Here is a 17434-nt window from a genome sequence, read left to right as displayed (position 1 = left end):
AGATCTATTTTCAAAAAAATATTTTTCTTTTCAATATATTTAAGCTTGTTTTTAGATATAAACAAAATATTAAAAAATGACTTTACAATGCTAGTTGTTATGTATGCAAAATCCAACTTCCAATTTTTCCCAAATATAACATTTTTATTCCTCGCAGGATGATTTATTTGCCTCTGCAAAAAAGTAAAATCTGCTACCAACTTTTAAAGTGGTAGTTTCATTTAACACTGAGCTGCACGGTCACCTTCTTGTTTCCCTTAACTCATTCATCAGTTCACCTTAAAATACAGACATACTGATGACTGACAGTCTATAGTCTGCAGGTCTAAAGTGGAGAATGCACAAGGAATGCATGAAACATTCCTTCAGTATTGCACAGATGGGATGTGAGTTTTGAAGACATCATATTTCTGTCAAACTCTCTGAAGCTGATTAAAATGTAATGTTTATTATTAATATCCTTATGATTATCAATTTGATTCATAAATGTCGGACATTTCCAAACTGAACATTTCAGCTAACAGCCAAGTTTATAGACAGTTTAGCTGATTGACAGGATGAAGAGGTGTATGTAACGGTCTAGCAGTATCTGTCTGTAAAAGACAAAGACAAGAAGTGGAGACTCACTCTGATGTGCAAAGAAAAGAAGTTCAAGGTTTCACAGACTTTAGCTCAGATATATAAAGTAGCAGGGCATCTCAAACGAGGACCATATGCTCCACCTGGACTGTGTGTAATGTGCTCAACAGGACAAGAGCAGCCAAAGCACGCTATACTTCTCATACTTGGCATGCAGATCTCTCTCTCTCTCTCTCTCTCTCTCTCTCTATCTATCTATCTATCTATCTATCATTGTATTTTACAGTTGCATGTGTATTTTTAAGGCAATGATTTGAGGATGTTATGCATTCTTTGGTAATGTTTGATTTTATTAGAATTCTATTTGCAACCACACTATTATAATTTTGGCATGCAGTAAAACCTTTACTAACTAACCACAATTTATAGTTACAGAAATGTTCTTGTATCTAAACTTCTGCAGATGTCCGGAACGATGCATGAAAAACAAAATAATTAAAATTAAGGTGTGTGGCCAAGTATGGTGACCCATACTCGGAATATGTGCTCTGTATTTAACCCATCCAAGTGTACACACACAGCAGTGAACACACACCTGGAGCAGTGGGCAGCCAATGCTGCGGCGCCCGGGGAGCAGTTAGGGGTTCGGTTCAGGGGGTCTCACCTCAGTCGGGGCATTGAGGGTGAAGAGAGTGTTGGTTATTCACTCCCCCCACTGACAATTCCTGCCGGACCTGAGACTCAAACCCACGACCTTTGGGTTACAAGTCCAACTCTCTATCCATTAGGCCACGACTGCCCCCAGTAAAATAAAACAAAATAAAATATGGAACGACTAACTGTCAGATGACTCTTCATAACATTTTATTTGGATGTTTCATCACGTGACTCGTTGTTGTGTTGTGATAAGTAGCTTCATGGAGCGGGTCTGGTTTTGATGTGCAACTGAATAGCTCGTTTTTCATGATAATAACGCGTCAAGTCTGGACCTCATTAGGTAACCAGCTGAAAACATTCACACATGGTGGCCTTATTGTCAGACAAACCTGAACCTGTGTGGACCAACCTGCTGAAACTATGAGCCCTTATTCTCTCTATGTCAGGGATAGGCAACTTCGGTCCTGGAGTTTAGCTCCAACCCAAATCAAACACACCTCCCTGTAACTTTTTCCTCCAGGACCGAAGTTGCCTATCCCTGCTCTATGTGATCTGAAGTCAACATATGCCTTCAAGACAGCAGACTCTAGAGCTTCATACCTATCGGGCTTACAGTAAATCCTCAAGACTTTAAGAACTGAACTCATCTAATCTTTCCAAGCTGAAGACCTACAGTCTTTAACAGGGAAATGAAAACACCTGTTTCGGGTTTTCCTGCATGTCTGTTCACTGCGGCGAGAGGAAAAACCGACAAATGCTAGTGTGTTGTGGGTGGTTACTAGGACGTTGCTATGGGGGAATTTTAGCAATTTGCAATGTTTCTACAGCATTTTTTTTTTTCAGGTGACTGCAAGTGTATTGTGTGCTTTAGGCTAACTGAGACTTGTCATAGCACTTACATAGTATTACTCTTTTGTAGGTTTTGATTGCTTCTATTGTCATAATTTTTCAGTTGCTAAAATTTCAGAAGATAAAAGTGTCTGTTAAATGACTAAATGTAAATACAATTTCCAAATACAAACTAGATTTTCTAAAAACAAGGAAACAACAAACAATTTTGCTATTGCAAGATTAATTTACAATGCAACAGGCATTTAGGTGATTGCATATATAGCTAAAGATATAGATTTAGCTCCTTCACCAAAAATCTTTGAGTTTTTTTCACATCGTATCATAAGCCAGGTAAAAATCATAAGTCAGACTGCTAATAAATGTAAAAGCATACCACTATTCTGCACTTAAACGTTATGTCTGCATGAAACAATGACAAAAGAAACGGTTGCTGGTTGCTTTATATGTCAGTCAGACTGTTTTTGGCCAAACTAGGCTGAAGAGTGGTCTAGTCAAAAGTCTGCTTAGAAATTATACTGTTGCTATGAATTGTCACTTTTCATTAAAGCAGATACTTTTGAGTACACATCAGACAGCAGCAAAGACTAATGTAGATGGGCAGTACTGTACATTACTCTCATGCTGTAGTATTAAACCTTTTTAGAAGGTGCGTCATGAATTATGAACCCTTGAACTTTGAGTAGCATCATACAGAGACGACACTGAGCTGACGTACATGCTCTTGATTACTGTTGGCATCAAATGCACATCTGGAGGCCATAATGGCAAAAGGAGACTTTTCAAAGCTCCCTTAAGAGCAAATGGATAGTTGACATGAAATGTCAAGCTCTGACAGCAGTGTTCTGCAGTGTGACATGCTTTAATAACAATGTTAAACAACATTTTTCTTATATAATTACTAGATACACTACTGTTTAAAAGTTTGGGGTCAGTAAGATTTTTAAATGTTTTTGAACTCTCTTATGCTCACTATACGGCTGCATTTATCTAATCAAAAATCAGTATATAGCAAAATATTATTAAAATTTTTATATATTTGATCATTACTCCAGTCATCAGAGTCACATGATCCTTCAGAAAGTTGTGCTGCTTCATCTTTTTTTTTTTTTTTTTTTTGAGGAACAGCAGATACATTTTGTAATATTCAAATGTTTAACATTATAAATGTATTTACTTACAATTTTGATCAGCTTAATGCATCCTTGCTAAATAAAGTTATTAATTTCTTTAAAAAACGTACTAACCCCATTAAAGGACTACATGAAAACTTAAATTCATACATCATTCAGAGACCACATTTTCGGTACATTGTGGTTATATACAACTTTTTGTACAGTATTTATTGTTTACTAAAGGAGAAAGTCCCAGAAATTCTGTCAAAGAATTTATATCCTTGGATATTTTCTGTCAAAGAAAATATCCAAGCAGTGAATCTATGTGTTCTTTAAATTAAAGTTAAAAGGTTCATGGGGCTCTTGTAAGTGCTGTAATTGAATGTAAGCAACACTGAAGCCTTGGTTAGATAGCAGGCCTGTTCTCTGGAGTAAGCTTCTGTGCAATGTGTTTTCAATGTACTGTAAGTCAAACCAGATGCTGATGTTATTGTTATTTTTAGCTTGAGAATGTCAAGTAAAGCCATGAACAATGAACTGGAATCCGTTCATTCGTTCATGATTTTAAAGCACAACAAAGATTAAAATGCTCACTTGAAGGGTTCTAAATGCACTGCATTGTGATGTATATTATCGCCAAGATTATTTCAGCTTAGCCTACATGATGTTTACACCCTATATGTAAATGAATATTGTAGCCACTAAACATTACGTAAATAAATAGATACATAATTAAAAGAAACATGAATTATATCAGTTTATGAAAAGGCTCCATTACAAGCAGGTGACAGAAAAAACTAAACAAACAAAAAAACTACTTAAATGTAAAAGTATGTGAATGGTATCACAAGGTAGTGTATGAATTAATTGAAAGCTGTAATATACTTACATTGCGATCTTTTATAAGACAAAACCCACATATTGAAGGCAAACAAACGACCGTATTTGAATAAACTCTAAAATATTCTGGTTAAAATGCTATATTTGATCAGTGTCTGAATAGTGACCGCGTGTTATAAATCAGATTTTATAAATCAACTATTTTCCAAAAGTGTCCCTTCGCTTTTAATGTCAACGGAACGAATGTTCAGTCGCTTGTTTCCAGTCGGGAACATTTCTGCTCGGACTGCTTCAGCATGACAAACAAAATTAGACATAAACATTTGTGGAATTCATATTAAAAAACAAAACTATAGGCCTCGCAAAACACACGTAATATTACAGTTTAAGCTGAATATTTAGTGTGACAGCTGCAGCATCCATACGCCATGCATTCAGCGTGAAGTCGCTGTTTATTTTCACTCAGCGGTTTGTTTTGGTTTCATTTCTTCGGAATATCAGTGTGTTTAAAGATGGCAGGACTGGAGCTGCTCTTCAGCTGCGTATCAAACTCTTTAACCTGTTCCCAAGATGCTCTGATTTGTTTCGTACACTGGGAAATCGTGAAAAGTGGCTATAAATGTCTGGGCATTGGAGATGAGGTAAATCAGTTTATACGTGATAATCTGTTACCAAATATAGAAGGCATGTGTGTTTACTGAAATGTTAAACACACAAAAAAACACTTAAAAATGTCTGATGGTCATTGCATTACATTAACTATCAAGCCAACAAGCATCTGCAGCAAATGCTTTGCTAGTTTGTTTTGGTGCAAGGTATCACAAACATTTGCCTGATTAGAAATGATCTATTTTCCACAGCCTACAGATGAAGAGAAGAAGACAGAACTGCTTCCCCCCGGCTGGAATGAAAGCAAGGATCTGTATGCACTCAGATACAGATCCAATGATGACAAGTCAAACCTACTGCTCAAAGCCTTCACAGTGGATGCAACCCTCATCTTCAATCTAATGGTAATTAAGCTGCATTACATGCAGTTCAGTCATTACTGCGCTGCCTGTCATCACAGATGATAGATTAATATCAGACTGAATGTTTTTTAAAGTTATTTTTCACATCTTTGCAGGACTCCAAGACAGAAAAAGTAACCGATCTCACAGTTAATGTCAGTGAGTATGTTGATGAAGCCAATATGCAGACGTTCGAAAGGTTTGTGAATTTATTTGGTGCAACTGTATGGTTTTTATGCTCTCAATTTGTCATCAGTACGAATGTCTTTTCTGACTTTTTTTGGACATTTCAGGCAAGACCCATGTTAATAGAGTGCAATATGTTGCAAAATTTACTTTATAATAAGATGCAACTTTTAAAACAATTATATTAACATTTATACAGCTTTATTTAGATAAAAATTTACATAGGCAGACATACAATTGTTAAATGTTACAAATTACTATTTCTATTTTAGGCAAATGCAGTTTTTCTTCAAACTTAGTGTTCATCTGAAAATCTTCAGTGTTGGAAATCACATCAAAAATAATATTTATTTTTCCATAGTTTTTGGCTGTTTTGCTTAATGCTGCTAACATATCTGGAATGGTGGCAATATCATACATGTTCTCTAGCTGTCAGAAATCATAAAACATAACTATAAAAACTTCAAATACATGGATAGATTAAACAAAAAAGAAATGTATGCATGTTCTAACTTGTCCATTTTGCTCTTTCAGTGTGTTTAAGAACACAGGCGAGCTGATTACGAAGCTAAAGTCCTCACTGTTGCCCACTGAAAAAGAGGAGCGTCAAGGAAAGACAGAGAAGAAGACAGAAAGTGAAAGAGCCTCAAACTTAAGGGACCCTCTCAGTGATCCTCTCCTGATCCCAACCAGAGGCCCTCCAAGAAGACACCCACCTGATTGGTGAACTTTCATTGCATCATTCCTTTCCTCATGCAAATTATACATTGGTTTTTCAGAGGTGAATTTTGAGATGCAGTCTGTGGAGATTTGTACAGCACAGTTGCCCTAACAGTACTTGAGCAGCCAGCTGTTGCTATGGTTACCGCCTCAGGTGATCCCAACTTCTGTTCACAAACATCTGTTTGATGGCTGGTGAAAATATATGCACACTGAATAATTTGTAATTCCACTTTTGTGGTCCGTACTGTTTAAAAAAATAGCTAGAATACGAAATAAGGACCTTAATATTTAGGAAGTTCAGTCCCATGCTTTTATGCTTTCATGGTCTGTATTTCTAAAATAGAAGAAAAGCTCAAATAAAAAACTAAAAATTCACAGTTAGTGTCATGAAACGTTTAGAATTAAACTTTTCTGCAATAGAGTGCATTAGTGCCCGTTAGTTCCAGAGGTATTTAGTCCATTTCTTTTTCCCTTAGGGGTTTTTAAAAAAAAGCTTTGTTAAAGAGTTAGAAGCCATGAATCAAACCAAACAGCTATTAGGTGAATCACAACATTATAGACTTTAACTTGAAGCAAAAAAGTGTTTTTAATTGGTCAAAAAGACAAAGGTTCAAGACTGTGTCCTTAACAGCTTTAGTGAGGGAAAGAACTACAGTCCCTTGAAGCACTGAAGAAAGACATAATTCAATTAAAAACAATAAAAATATTCATTAAGTATTTAGAGAGTGTAGGGAGACAGACTCGATTGCATAATTACATGCATAACCGCTCTTTTGGTGCAATTTGCTGGCTGTGACTCTGATTGGTGGAATCTTCTGTTCAAGCATCATAGGTAATGTAGTTTTTCACCACAAATGCTGAAATAATGCATGTGCCAGTTAATAACCTCAGATCTCACTGTAGGTCTGTCTTTAACACTTTAAATGTTAAAAATCTATAGAGAAAATGAATGAAGCTTTTACTTGTGGATCCGAACAGTTTTTTTATTATTTAATGAAAGAAAAAACACGCATTTAAATGATTTTATTTGTTAGATATTTAAAATAAATATTTATTTAATTGTTAGATGCTATAATATTTAAATGTGCAATTATTAAAACAAATGCTTTAATTAAACTAATGCTGTGAACAGTTCTGATAATAGCACCTGAACACCTGAACTGAGGCTGCTTTGCCTCCATGTTTGTCAAGTTAAGGTTCGTCTGTAAATGAAGGTGTTTGTATGTGAAGGGCGTTATGGGCTGCTTTGAGGGCGAGTTTTGTGTGTGTGTTTTGTAGGTGTCAGCTCATGTCCTCTGTCTTATTTAATATTTAGCAGCGTGAGTCCTGCGAGAGCTCTCTCTGCTGCGCTGTCTATTTTTTGAAGGTGAGGTTTTTGTGTGTCTGGCGCTGCAGACTGAGAGACTGGTTGAGAGATGCCCAGTGCCAGCATCACTTCCATCAAAAACAGCCAGTTTGGGGGATTTAGCAAAGTCTGTTTGGTTGAAACCCTCTCAAACATTTATATATTTACTAGAAAGGAGCCGTGGGAGATGGCGGCCTGCGTTCTGACCTGATTCTCTCACCTTTATTTCCTGTTTTCTCTGCAGTCTCTATCAATAAAAATAAGACAGAATAGCAAGAAATAAGACAAAAGAGAGAGACTGCAGAGTGGGGTCCTTAAGGTCATGGCAGAAACCCAGAGATGGATTTAGGTGTTTGTCTTCCACTTCCCCTTCCTGGGTTCATGGTGACCCCTATCAGATTCTTTATGATGTCAGCGATTTATCGATTTGCTGTTGCTGTGGGCGATGTGATGTAATTCGTTCAAACATGCTCTGCTGCCAGCTTTGTCTCGAGTTAAAGCCAAAGTGTCTGTAGACTTTCAAAACACTGAGCTGAGTCACACTGACAAATGTTGTGCCACAACACGCTCTGGATAGATACTGAAAAATGAATCCAACAAATCAAAAATAACGATCTTTGATATTGTTAAAAACTGTGTGTGTTTGCATTATTCTGTCATTTTATAGCATTGCATGATGCAGATATGCCACAAATGCTATATTAAATGTGTATCAGAGGTCTTTTTTTTATGAATAAATGTATAAAACTAATATTTTAATTCAGAAAGGATGCATTATATTGATCTAAACTTAGTGTAAAGACATTTATAATGTCACAAAAAATATATTTCAACAAATCCTAAAAAATGCAGGATCATATGACAATGAAAACTGAAGGAATGGCTGCTGAAAATTCAGCTTTACACGGCAGGAATAAATTGAATTTCAAAATTTATAGTAATCTTAAATTGTAATAATATTTCACAATATTACAGAAAAAAAAATTTCAAGAAGAATTTTGACAGTGTTAAATGAAAGAAAAAAAACTACAGATGTAAGACTTGTTTTCAGGATAATGTAAAGGAAAGCTTCTTAAATGTCTTTCTTTGTGTGTTGTTTTCTTAGGTCTGACCCGATGGCTCCATTTGCCGCAGGCGGAGCCGATCTGGACCCTTTCGGGTGAGAAATCCCATCAATTATTTGTCAAAACAGTCATCTGTAAATGCAACATGCATGTTGACCTGTAGTTTACAGATGTTTCTTAGTGATGCATCAAGTATTTGTAGATTACCCTTCAGAAAAAGAAAAACTTGGTTAGGGTTTTTAGAATAACGGATATCAAAGAACATTTAAGAAGTGCAGCTTCAAGGAACAACCGTGCTCACTGCATTATTAATAGTTCTTGTTCTTGGTTCTTTCTCCAGGGGAAGAGCAGGGGGGATGATCGTCGATCCATTACGTGCCGGGTTTCCTCGTTCAGGGTTTGACCCCACCTCTGGTATTCCTGGAGTCCTTCCCCCCGGCGCTGTGCCTCCTGGTGCCCGCTTTGACCCCTTCGGGCCGGTTGGGCGACACAGACCTGGGTAAGAGCTTTAATGGGATCTTTACAGTTCAGTGCCATTACTTCATTTGACCTCATGTCCTCACCTCTGATGTCATTTGTTTTGCTCTATTTTTAGGCCAGACCCTGATCACATGCCTCCACCAGGATATGACGACATGTTCATGTAGACACACTAATATCCCATAGTTCTCACTGCTCTGCAATGATATGCACTTTGTGTTTGAATAAACTGGGTTGTGGGGAAAAATAATTACTCTTAATAATTCTGTTACAGAATTATTATTAAAACAATAACACAATTGCTTATTTTGATATTGCCAAAAAAATAACAACTGATAATTCCATTTGTTTCTGATTGTGTTCTTCCTGTTTGCTCTTTTTTTTTTGCTACTGACGATTCTAAATTAAACTGCTTTTATTCTATCCCATGTGATTGATATTTTTCTGATATTAAAGACATTGTTAAAATGCTAAATTAAACAGATTTGTCATATTTGAAACATTAAGGTTTGCTATCACTTTTCTAATCTGCCTGACTAATAATACATTTGAATACATTCTGTTCTGAATATTTAGAACTTTGTTGTGTTTTGTAATTTTCATTAGTTTTTAAATAAATGAATACGTTTATTGTTAATTTAATATGTTTAGTTTATTTCCTTTATTTTAGTACCTCGAGTTAAACTAAACAAAAATGATAAACGTTGCCTTTGCAACTCTAGGTTGAAATGAAATAAGCTTAAGTTATATATAGTGTTATTTCAGTTATTTATTTTAAGTACAATTTTCTTCTCCATAGTTTTAGGTTTAGTTAATAAACCTAAATTTAGCTTGGTAAGCACCAATGATATTTTCTTCAGAAGAGTAAAAATATAGTTTAAACGTGTTATCTGAAATGTTACGAGTGCTTAGATTTGTGTGCGGGCTTTTCTCCTGCATGCAACTATACTGAACTTGCTCTCCAGTCTGTTTAAAGTATCAGTAGATGAAAGCAAAGCTTCTGGAGATGGGGGCTTCAGTGAGAGGGACACCAGCAGCAGATGTAGTGGAAATCAATGTCTGTAATAGCCACAGTGAGTCATGATGGCTGCAGTGTCAATGTGACTGTCCTCTACTGCCAGAGCTAAAGACACTCTCAAGTGTCCTCTAAACATGTCTGCACTAAAATCACTGAGAATTAAGTGACAATTGGTTCAGGGAATTTAGAAGATAAAGGACTGTGAATCACGATAAAGAAAAATACAGGGTGGGCCATTTATATGGATACACCGTAATAACATGGGAATGGTTGGTGATATTAAAGTCCTGTTTGTGGCACATTAGTATATGTGAGGGGGCAAACTCCTCAAGATGGGTGGTGACCATGGTGGCCATTTAGAAGTCGGCCATCTTGGATACAACTTTTGTTTTTTCAATAGGAAGAGGGCCATGTGACACATCAAACTTATTGGTAATGTCACAAGAAAAACAATGGTGTGCTTGGTTTCAACGTAACTTTATTCGTTCATGAGTTATTTACAAGTTTCTGACCACTTATAAAATGTGTTCAATGTGCTGCCCATTGTGTTGGATTGTCAATGCAACCCTCTTCTCCCACTCTTCTAAGGGGGTCAGATCGGGAGACCTTGGGGGCCGTTCAACTGGCCCACGACGACCAATCCACTTTCCAGGAAACTATTCATCTAGGAATGCTCGGACCTGGCACCCATAATGTGGTGGTGCACCATCAATGGAAACCTCAAGGCCACTGGATATTTGAAATTGCTACATGATGATGTGTTTCCCTCTTTATGCACTGAAGCTGGGACGTTCCCTGAGTTTTTCCAGCAAGATGGTGCACCACCACATTATGGGTGCCAGGTCCGATTTAATATAAGTGTGAAGATATTTTATTATAAGTGTGGCTAAAGTATCCAAATACTGTACCATGCTATTCTTTAAAGTTCTCTGTCGGTCCATGTACATGAATGACTCAAACAGGTATAGCAACAAAAAGATTTATTTCACGCATGGAAACGGTATAAAAAACGTGACACATTTGCCTTGAACATACATGAAGTGGTTAAAGACTACAATTGCACAGCTCACATTGTACATGCAATTCAAACACCCCCGCTGCTCTCTACATTAAAAAACTGAGTGATTGACTCAGAAGTACCGTGGTACTGCATTTCATTTGAATACATAACAGTCTGTTTGGCCCACACAAGTATTATGCACATCATTAAGCCTCTACAGTGCTTGTGTTTTCTAGGAACTCTTTATAGCCTGACTCCATGATTAACCTTCACAGATTGTACAGTGATGATAATTTAGTAAAAAAGATGAGCAGCTGCTTCTAATCAGCACAAATGACTACAAGCCTCATTATTGTGCTCATTTGAATAGCATACAGTCATATTACACATACTTTATCTGCAATATATGCACATTTTTTGTATGCATGTAATATCCGAATGGCCTACTAGTATATGTTGCAGTTCACAACTGGATTGAAATAACCATATTTATTCAGGACATGTCTTCAGGAGTCCACTTGCTGAGTTGAATTTTTAGCCATTTTTTAGGTACGCATTCAAAACTTTGGGGTCGGTAACATTTTTTTAAATGTTTTTTAAACAAGCTGTTTTCTATTTGAATATATTTTGTAAATATAATTTATTCCTGTGACGCAAAGCTGAATTCTTAGCATCGTTACTCCAGTCTTCAGTGTCATATTATGATCCTGATTTATTCAAGAAACATTTTTTATTATCAATGATTCAATTTTCAAAACAGTTGTGCTGCTTAATATTTGTGTGGAAACTGATCAGTTTTTTTTCAGGATTCTTTAATGAACAGATGATGAAAGAACAGCATAATCGGAATAGAAATGAAACAATTTAAATGTCTTCATTGATCCTTTTGATCGATTTAATGCATCCTTGCTGACCAAAAGTATTAATTCCTTTAAAAAAAAAAAAAAAAATCTTACTGACCCCCAACTTTTGAACAGAATCGTAAATACACTAATATTCCATCCTTAATACAGTGACTTGCTCAGTTCAGGTTGTCGTGTTAAAAAAGCATTTCCTCATGTCTTTAAATGACCTTCACATTCATTTAGGGGCTTGTTCATGAGCAATGTGACACACAGCACAGATTTGGTGAAAGATAAATGCTTAGTGTGCTCAATACTAGATCCTCTGTGCTTACAAGACAATATTTTACACAAATAAAGACGTGAAAGCAATATACCACTTTCCCTTAACCTTATACCTTTACATCACACCATAACCAACATCTTACAGTTAATAAATGACAGAAATGTTTACTATAGCAATGTATCAAAAGAAACATTACAACTAGTCCATTTCACTTCAAACAGCACTTAAGTTAGTGATGCATCGCGCAGCACATGAACGCATCACACTTTATACACCACCAAATATTCAAAGGACAGTATCTAGTAAAGTTCAAACAATCTTTAGACTTTCACTGCCATGGTAAATATATTGTGTAAAGAATATTTAACGTGAAATAAATGATAGGTATGTGACAATATTCGCTCTCTCTGATATAATGTGCTCTCATTAACCATTAGGTTTAGTGTAACAGTGAAAAAACTCAGTGTTTTCATTTATCAAGACTCAAGCCTATAACATTTATATATTTTAAAAAAGAAATCATAATCTTCTTTATTCTACAATGATTCCAAATGCTCACCTGCATTGCTCCAAATGATTCCAAATGCTCACTTCATTGAAGTGAAGTGAAGTGACATTCAGCCAAGTATGGTGACCCATACTCGGAATTCGTGCTCTGCATTTAACCCATCCAACGTGCACACACACAGCAGTGAACACACACACACCGTGAACACACACCCGGAGCAGTGGGCAGCCATTTATGCTGCGGCGCCCGGGGAGCAGTTGGGGGTTCGGTACCTTGCTCAAGGGCACCTCAGTCGTGGTATTGAAGGTAGAGAGTGCGCTGGACATTCACTCCCCCCACCTACAATCCCTGCCGGCCCGAGACTCGAACCCGCAACCTTTGGATCACGAGTCCAACTCTCTAACCATTAGGCCACGACTTCCCCAGTGAAGGAACAGTTCATCCAAAAATGTATATTTACTGACCCCCAGGCCATCCAAGATGTAGATGACTTTGTTTCTTCATCTGAGCATATTTGGAGAAATTTTGCATTACATCACTTGCTCACCAATGGATCTTCTGCAGTGAATGGGTGCCGTCAGAATGAGAGTCCAAACAGATGCTAAAAACATCACATTAATCCACAAATAATCCACACCACTTCAGTCCATCAATTAACATCTTGTGAAGTGGAAAGCTACATGTTCGTAAGATACACATCTATCATTAAGGCGTTTTAAATCATAACGTCTGAGCAAAATACGAGTTCATAATCCATAATAATGCTTCCTCCAATAAAAAAAGTCCATTCCATGTTATCCTCTCACACCAAAATTGTAAACGGTGCTTGATCTGTGCATATTCCTCTCCTGATTCACACAAGATTACTTTTTAAAGCAATATTATGAATAGGGAACACGTATTTAAGCCAGAAATAACAGTTCGAAGTTAAAAAACGGTTTAATAATAGATTTGTTTCTTACAAACATGCAGCTTGTGGATTACTTACAGATTATTGTGATGTTTTTATCAGCTGTTTGGACTCTCATTCTGACGGCACCCATTCACTGCAGAGGATCCATTCTTTTCTCTAAATCTGTTATGATGAAGAAACAAACTTATGGCCTGAGTACATTTCGATCTTCAATGCCATTATAAAGCTGTTCTACACAGAGTAATATACTGGGTATGTATTTTGGATACACCCGGAAATATAACATTGCAGGATAATCTTTACTACACCTAAGACTTGTAATACATCTGCTGTTATTAGGTTTCAGCTTTTTTTGATTACAATCTTTCTTTTGAACATTGTACTTATATAAAATAGTTACTACATCAGCAGAAAAACCAAACCAGTGAGGACGGCTTCATCTGGGATCAAGTACACATGAACGTCCTCTTATGTGCTATAACAATAGCTTTGCTTTAAAAGGGGTGATGAGCATATTCTTAAAGCATACAGTAGCATATATCTGTTGTGTCAGTGAGAAGAACACAACTCTGTAACCTGAACATTGATATGGAAATATATATTTCTCTACTGGAATCTAATGCATATTGCACCATTACAGTAAAACTTCACATTTTTGTTAATTGTTAGCACAAATCTATTAAATTACCATATTGATAGATGTTGTAAAATAGATATCTTGTTTAAAAGGTTAAGCATTCATATGTCTATTCCCTTGGTCTTCTACTCCAAGAACGTGGGTTGATGACAACGAGTAAGTGTGTGACACAGATACAAAACACGAACAGTATACAAATACAAACAAGCTTAAATGTGTTCACGGTGAACATTTCTAACGTCTTAAGGCATATTGCATCCTTGGATAATAATAGCTTGTATACAGTATATTACACTCATATAGTGTCTTTAGTGATGTTATAGATTACACTGACATTTATTTCAAGTTTTGTAGAGTAGCTGATGGCGGTTTGTTCTGCAGCATGTTGAGTTATTATGACGCTTCCCCATTGTGCTTTCATTCTGTCAACAGGCTTTTGAGTTTTTAGCATCTCTTTTTGCACCGTCACATTCTGTGTTTTTGCGTGTTTGGCTACGACATGATTAATATGAATACAGTGCTTGCAAGGCAGCATGAACAGGTTAACGTATATGAAAACATGTCACATTTTACTCCAGAATTGAAAGGAAAAAATTAGAATGCATATTTTGGTACAAAGAAAATGAAACTCATTTACGAGTGTCAAAAACTTTTCATTGTGTAATAAAACTGTTTAGTCATGACTCATCGCATCAATTTGTAAGCCAGGAAGGCTGATTAGTAATGGTAAGTCTTTATATGTTTACATTTTTTCTAAACCAAAGACAGTGCATCAGTGCATTTTAAAAATACATAATTATTTTTCACTTTACAGTAATGAATCATTTTTTGTTGTAAAATGAAGAGGGAATGATCTTGACAGGTTTCTTCTTGGAGTTCAAAATTTGTTTTGATCTTAATTTCAGCCTGTCTGTTTTGTTTTTATTATAAACAGCATTATACTTTTCAAAAAATTACTTCAATTTAAGATTAAAGTGTGAAAATCGATCTGACAGATGGCACTATTGCAATATTTGCAAATTGCAATTAGCTTTTTTTTTATCTTCTTGTGTTTATTTGCATACCAAATCATGGTTGGCATTTTTTCTGTTTAACCATATGTTGCCATGTCCACCTATTATACAATTTCAGATTGTTTTTTTCCCCCCTAGAGTTGCTTAGAAATATGGGCAGTCATGGGTTGCCATTTTTTAGGCTTATTTTTGATGACCATACCGAATGATGAGTAAAAACAGCTTTTTTCCTTTCCTGGGTATATGTGAATATAAAACAATGTAATTAAAATACATTTGCCTAATGAAGTAATTCATTTAGTCTTTATGTAATCTATTTTTTTGGTTTTCTCTGTTGATCAATTAATTATGTATTCATTACTATTATTATTTTTATTTATTTAAAATTTTTAAGCAAGTTTCTTATCTGCTGCTTTTTTTATACCAAGTTGCTTTTTGAGATCTAGCAACAAAGCAGACCAAAAAAAATGGCAACAGCAACCGCAGCTCTGATGAGGTGTTTCATTCACAGATTATCAAAGCCACAAACGTACCTAAAACCTCTATTTAAGCTGCCTTGCAAGCACTATTTCCTTTTGCGACTGCAAATCTACAGGTTTTTCAATGTGATTCAGTTGTGCTACGTGTTTAGCGTTCCAGAAGGAACCTGATTACCGTTCGCAGCGTCAGAGGTGGCGTTCGGTTCACATTCCACAAGCGTCTCCCTCCCATCACCCTCAGCTAACTGCCTCATCCTCATATTAATGGATCCGTATGATTTCATGGGTCTTCTAGCGAAAGTCCTCCGGCGATACAGTTCCCCTTTGCATATGGACACCATTAATAAAATAGATAATAGCATTCCTCCCAGAGTGAGCAAACCAAGGCCAGCGATAATACATTTGTCGAGGTGAGAACCGAGTTGTGCATAGTACATCTCCAGTTTCTCCATCTGCCGCGCTGTCACTTGGTCCGGGTTGACTTTAGCCTCTCTTGGGATCGTGTAGGCGATTACCACTAATATGATGCCACTTACGAGGAAAATGAGTGCAAAAATGAACCCGTAGTCCACCGAGTGGCCGTTGTACTCGAGCTCAGGTTCGTCCTCGGAGCGTGGTGATGGCACTTCTCTCTGAATAGGCAGCGGATTCGACTGAGAGTCAATGGATGTGAACTCAGGGCCAGATGTTCTGGAGGTAGCACGGATCCTTGTTCCCGGATCCTCATCCTCGAACGACGCGTTTTCGATGCCGGCTGTGGGCTGCGGTCCTGAGGAGGCCTGAGGAGGTTTTCTCCTGCTCCCATCCCCCAGTTCACAGAGCTCCACGGCGTTCAGAGACTCCATGGACACTCAACGCTTGCACTCATGTTGAATCAAATGCCTCCTGTTTCACCTTAAAAAAAGAATATAGAATATATTACATTCTGAACCATGAAAGCATCCAAAAACTCTTTCAGATCCAAAGTCCATTCCAATAGATAGCACTTTTTTTTATCTCAAAACTGCGAGTAGGCCTATATCACTGCATGTGGACAAAATAACTGTACTGTAAAACTGCTAAATGTGGTTTCAGATTAAGATTAAGGTTTAAGATTATCTTCAGACCATGTCTGACAAAAATGACCAAATTGCAATTTTAACATCAAAACCAAATGCCTGTGTAGCAACAGCAGAAGTAGGCATTCACATTGCTTATTTACATTCAATTTGTAGCCTGTTTCTCTTCAGAAAAACATGTTATAGTTGGGAGGTGTGGCACTGTGATAAAATAAAACCAAAAAATTACAGGTTAGATTCTGCAGAGGCCACCCCAAGAGCGATCAGCATACATTGTGCCCTTGAGCGAGGAATATAAGCCCAAGTAGCTCCAGGGGATTGTCTCTACAATAAGTACTTGGCAAGGACATTTTAATGATCTAACACTATTTCATGAGTGTTTACATTAAAGGATTAAAATGTCCCATAAGCAGCAAAATGAAGCTGGTCTTTAATAGTATTGATCTAGTGGTTTCATTAATGTATCAACTAATACCACTGAATTTCATCGACATCCAATCACTGCAAACTATTTTAAACAAATATACCACAATAATTCTTAGCATTTTTTGTTAAGGTGGGTAACTAAATTGATCACCTATAAGGTTATATATTTTTATAAAAAAACTACTGGAGATCCAAAAGTATTGTATCATAAAATATTTCTATATATAAGAAGAGGGAAAAAATGAGCTTTGTAATTTTCTCATTTTTATATTGTATGAATAATAGGCTTGTGCAAGCCCACCTCCCCAAACCTCCTCCAAATAAAATGTCAAAAAAAGAAGAAAAAAAATGAAGGGGCGGTAAGAATGTATTTTTTCTTACAAATATATAGCAGCATATTAAACAA

The 17434-nt window shown here is 36.5% G+C and overlaps 2 protein-coding genes across 2 annotated transcripts; one reads left to right on the top strand and one right to left on the bottom strand.

Moving 5' to 3' along the window:
- The first annotated feature begins 4293 nt into the window (after positions 1-4293).
- LOC306879267 (proteasome inhibitor PI31 subunit-like) lies at positions 4294-9488 on the top strand. Its single transcript, XM_079432070.1, has 7 exons — positions 4294-4681; positions 4901-5053; positions 5167-5249; positions 5771-5959; positions 8410-8463; positions 8709-8867; positions 8964-9488. The coding sequence occupies exons 1-7, from the start codon at positions 4553-4555 to the stop codon at positions 9013-9015; spliced, it is 819 nt and encodes a 272-aa protein (XP_079288196.1). The 5' UTR covers positions 4294-4552; the 3' UTR covers positions 9016-9488.
- Positions 9489-15684: 6196 nt separating this feature from the next.
- LOC306879321 (transmembrane protein 74B-like) lies at positions 15685-16389 on the bottom strand (the record flags this gene model as incomplete). Its single annotated transcript, XM_079432153.1, has 1 exon — positions 15685-16389. The coding sequence occupies one exon, from the start codon at positions 16387-16389 to the stop codon at positions 15685-15687; it is 705 nt and encodes a 234-aa protein (XP_079288279.1).
- Between the last annotated feature and the right edge of the window lie 1045 nt (positions 16390-17434).

The sequence above is a fragment of the Barbus barbus genome, assembly GCF_936440315.1.
Source record: "Barbus barbus genome assembly, chromosome: 13".
NCBI classification, from domain to species: domain Eukaryota; kingdom Metazoa; phylum Chordata; class Actinopteri; order Cypriniformes; family Cyprinidae; genus Barbus; species Barbus barbus.
The sequence above is the reverse complement of the archived record's forward strand: the minus strand, read 5'-3'. Positions and strand labels throughout refer to the sequence as shown.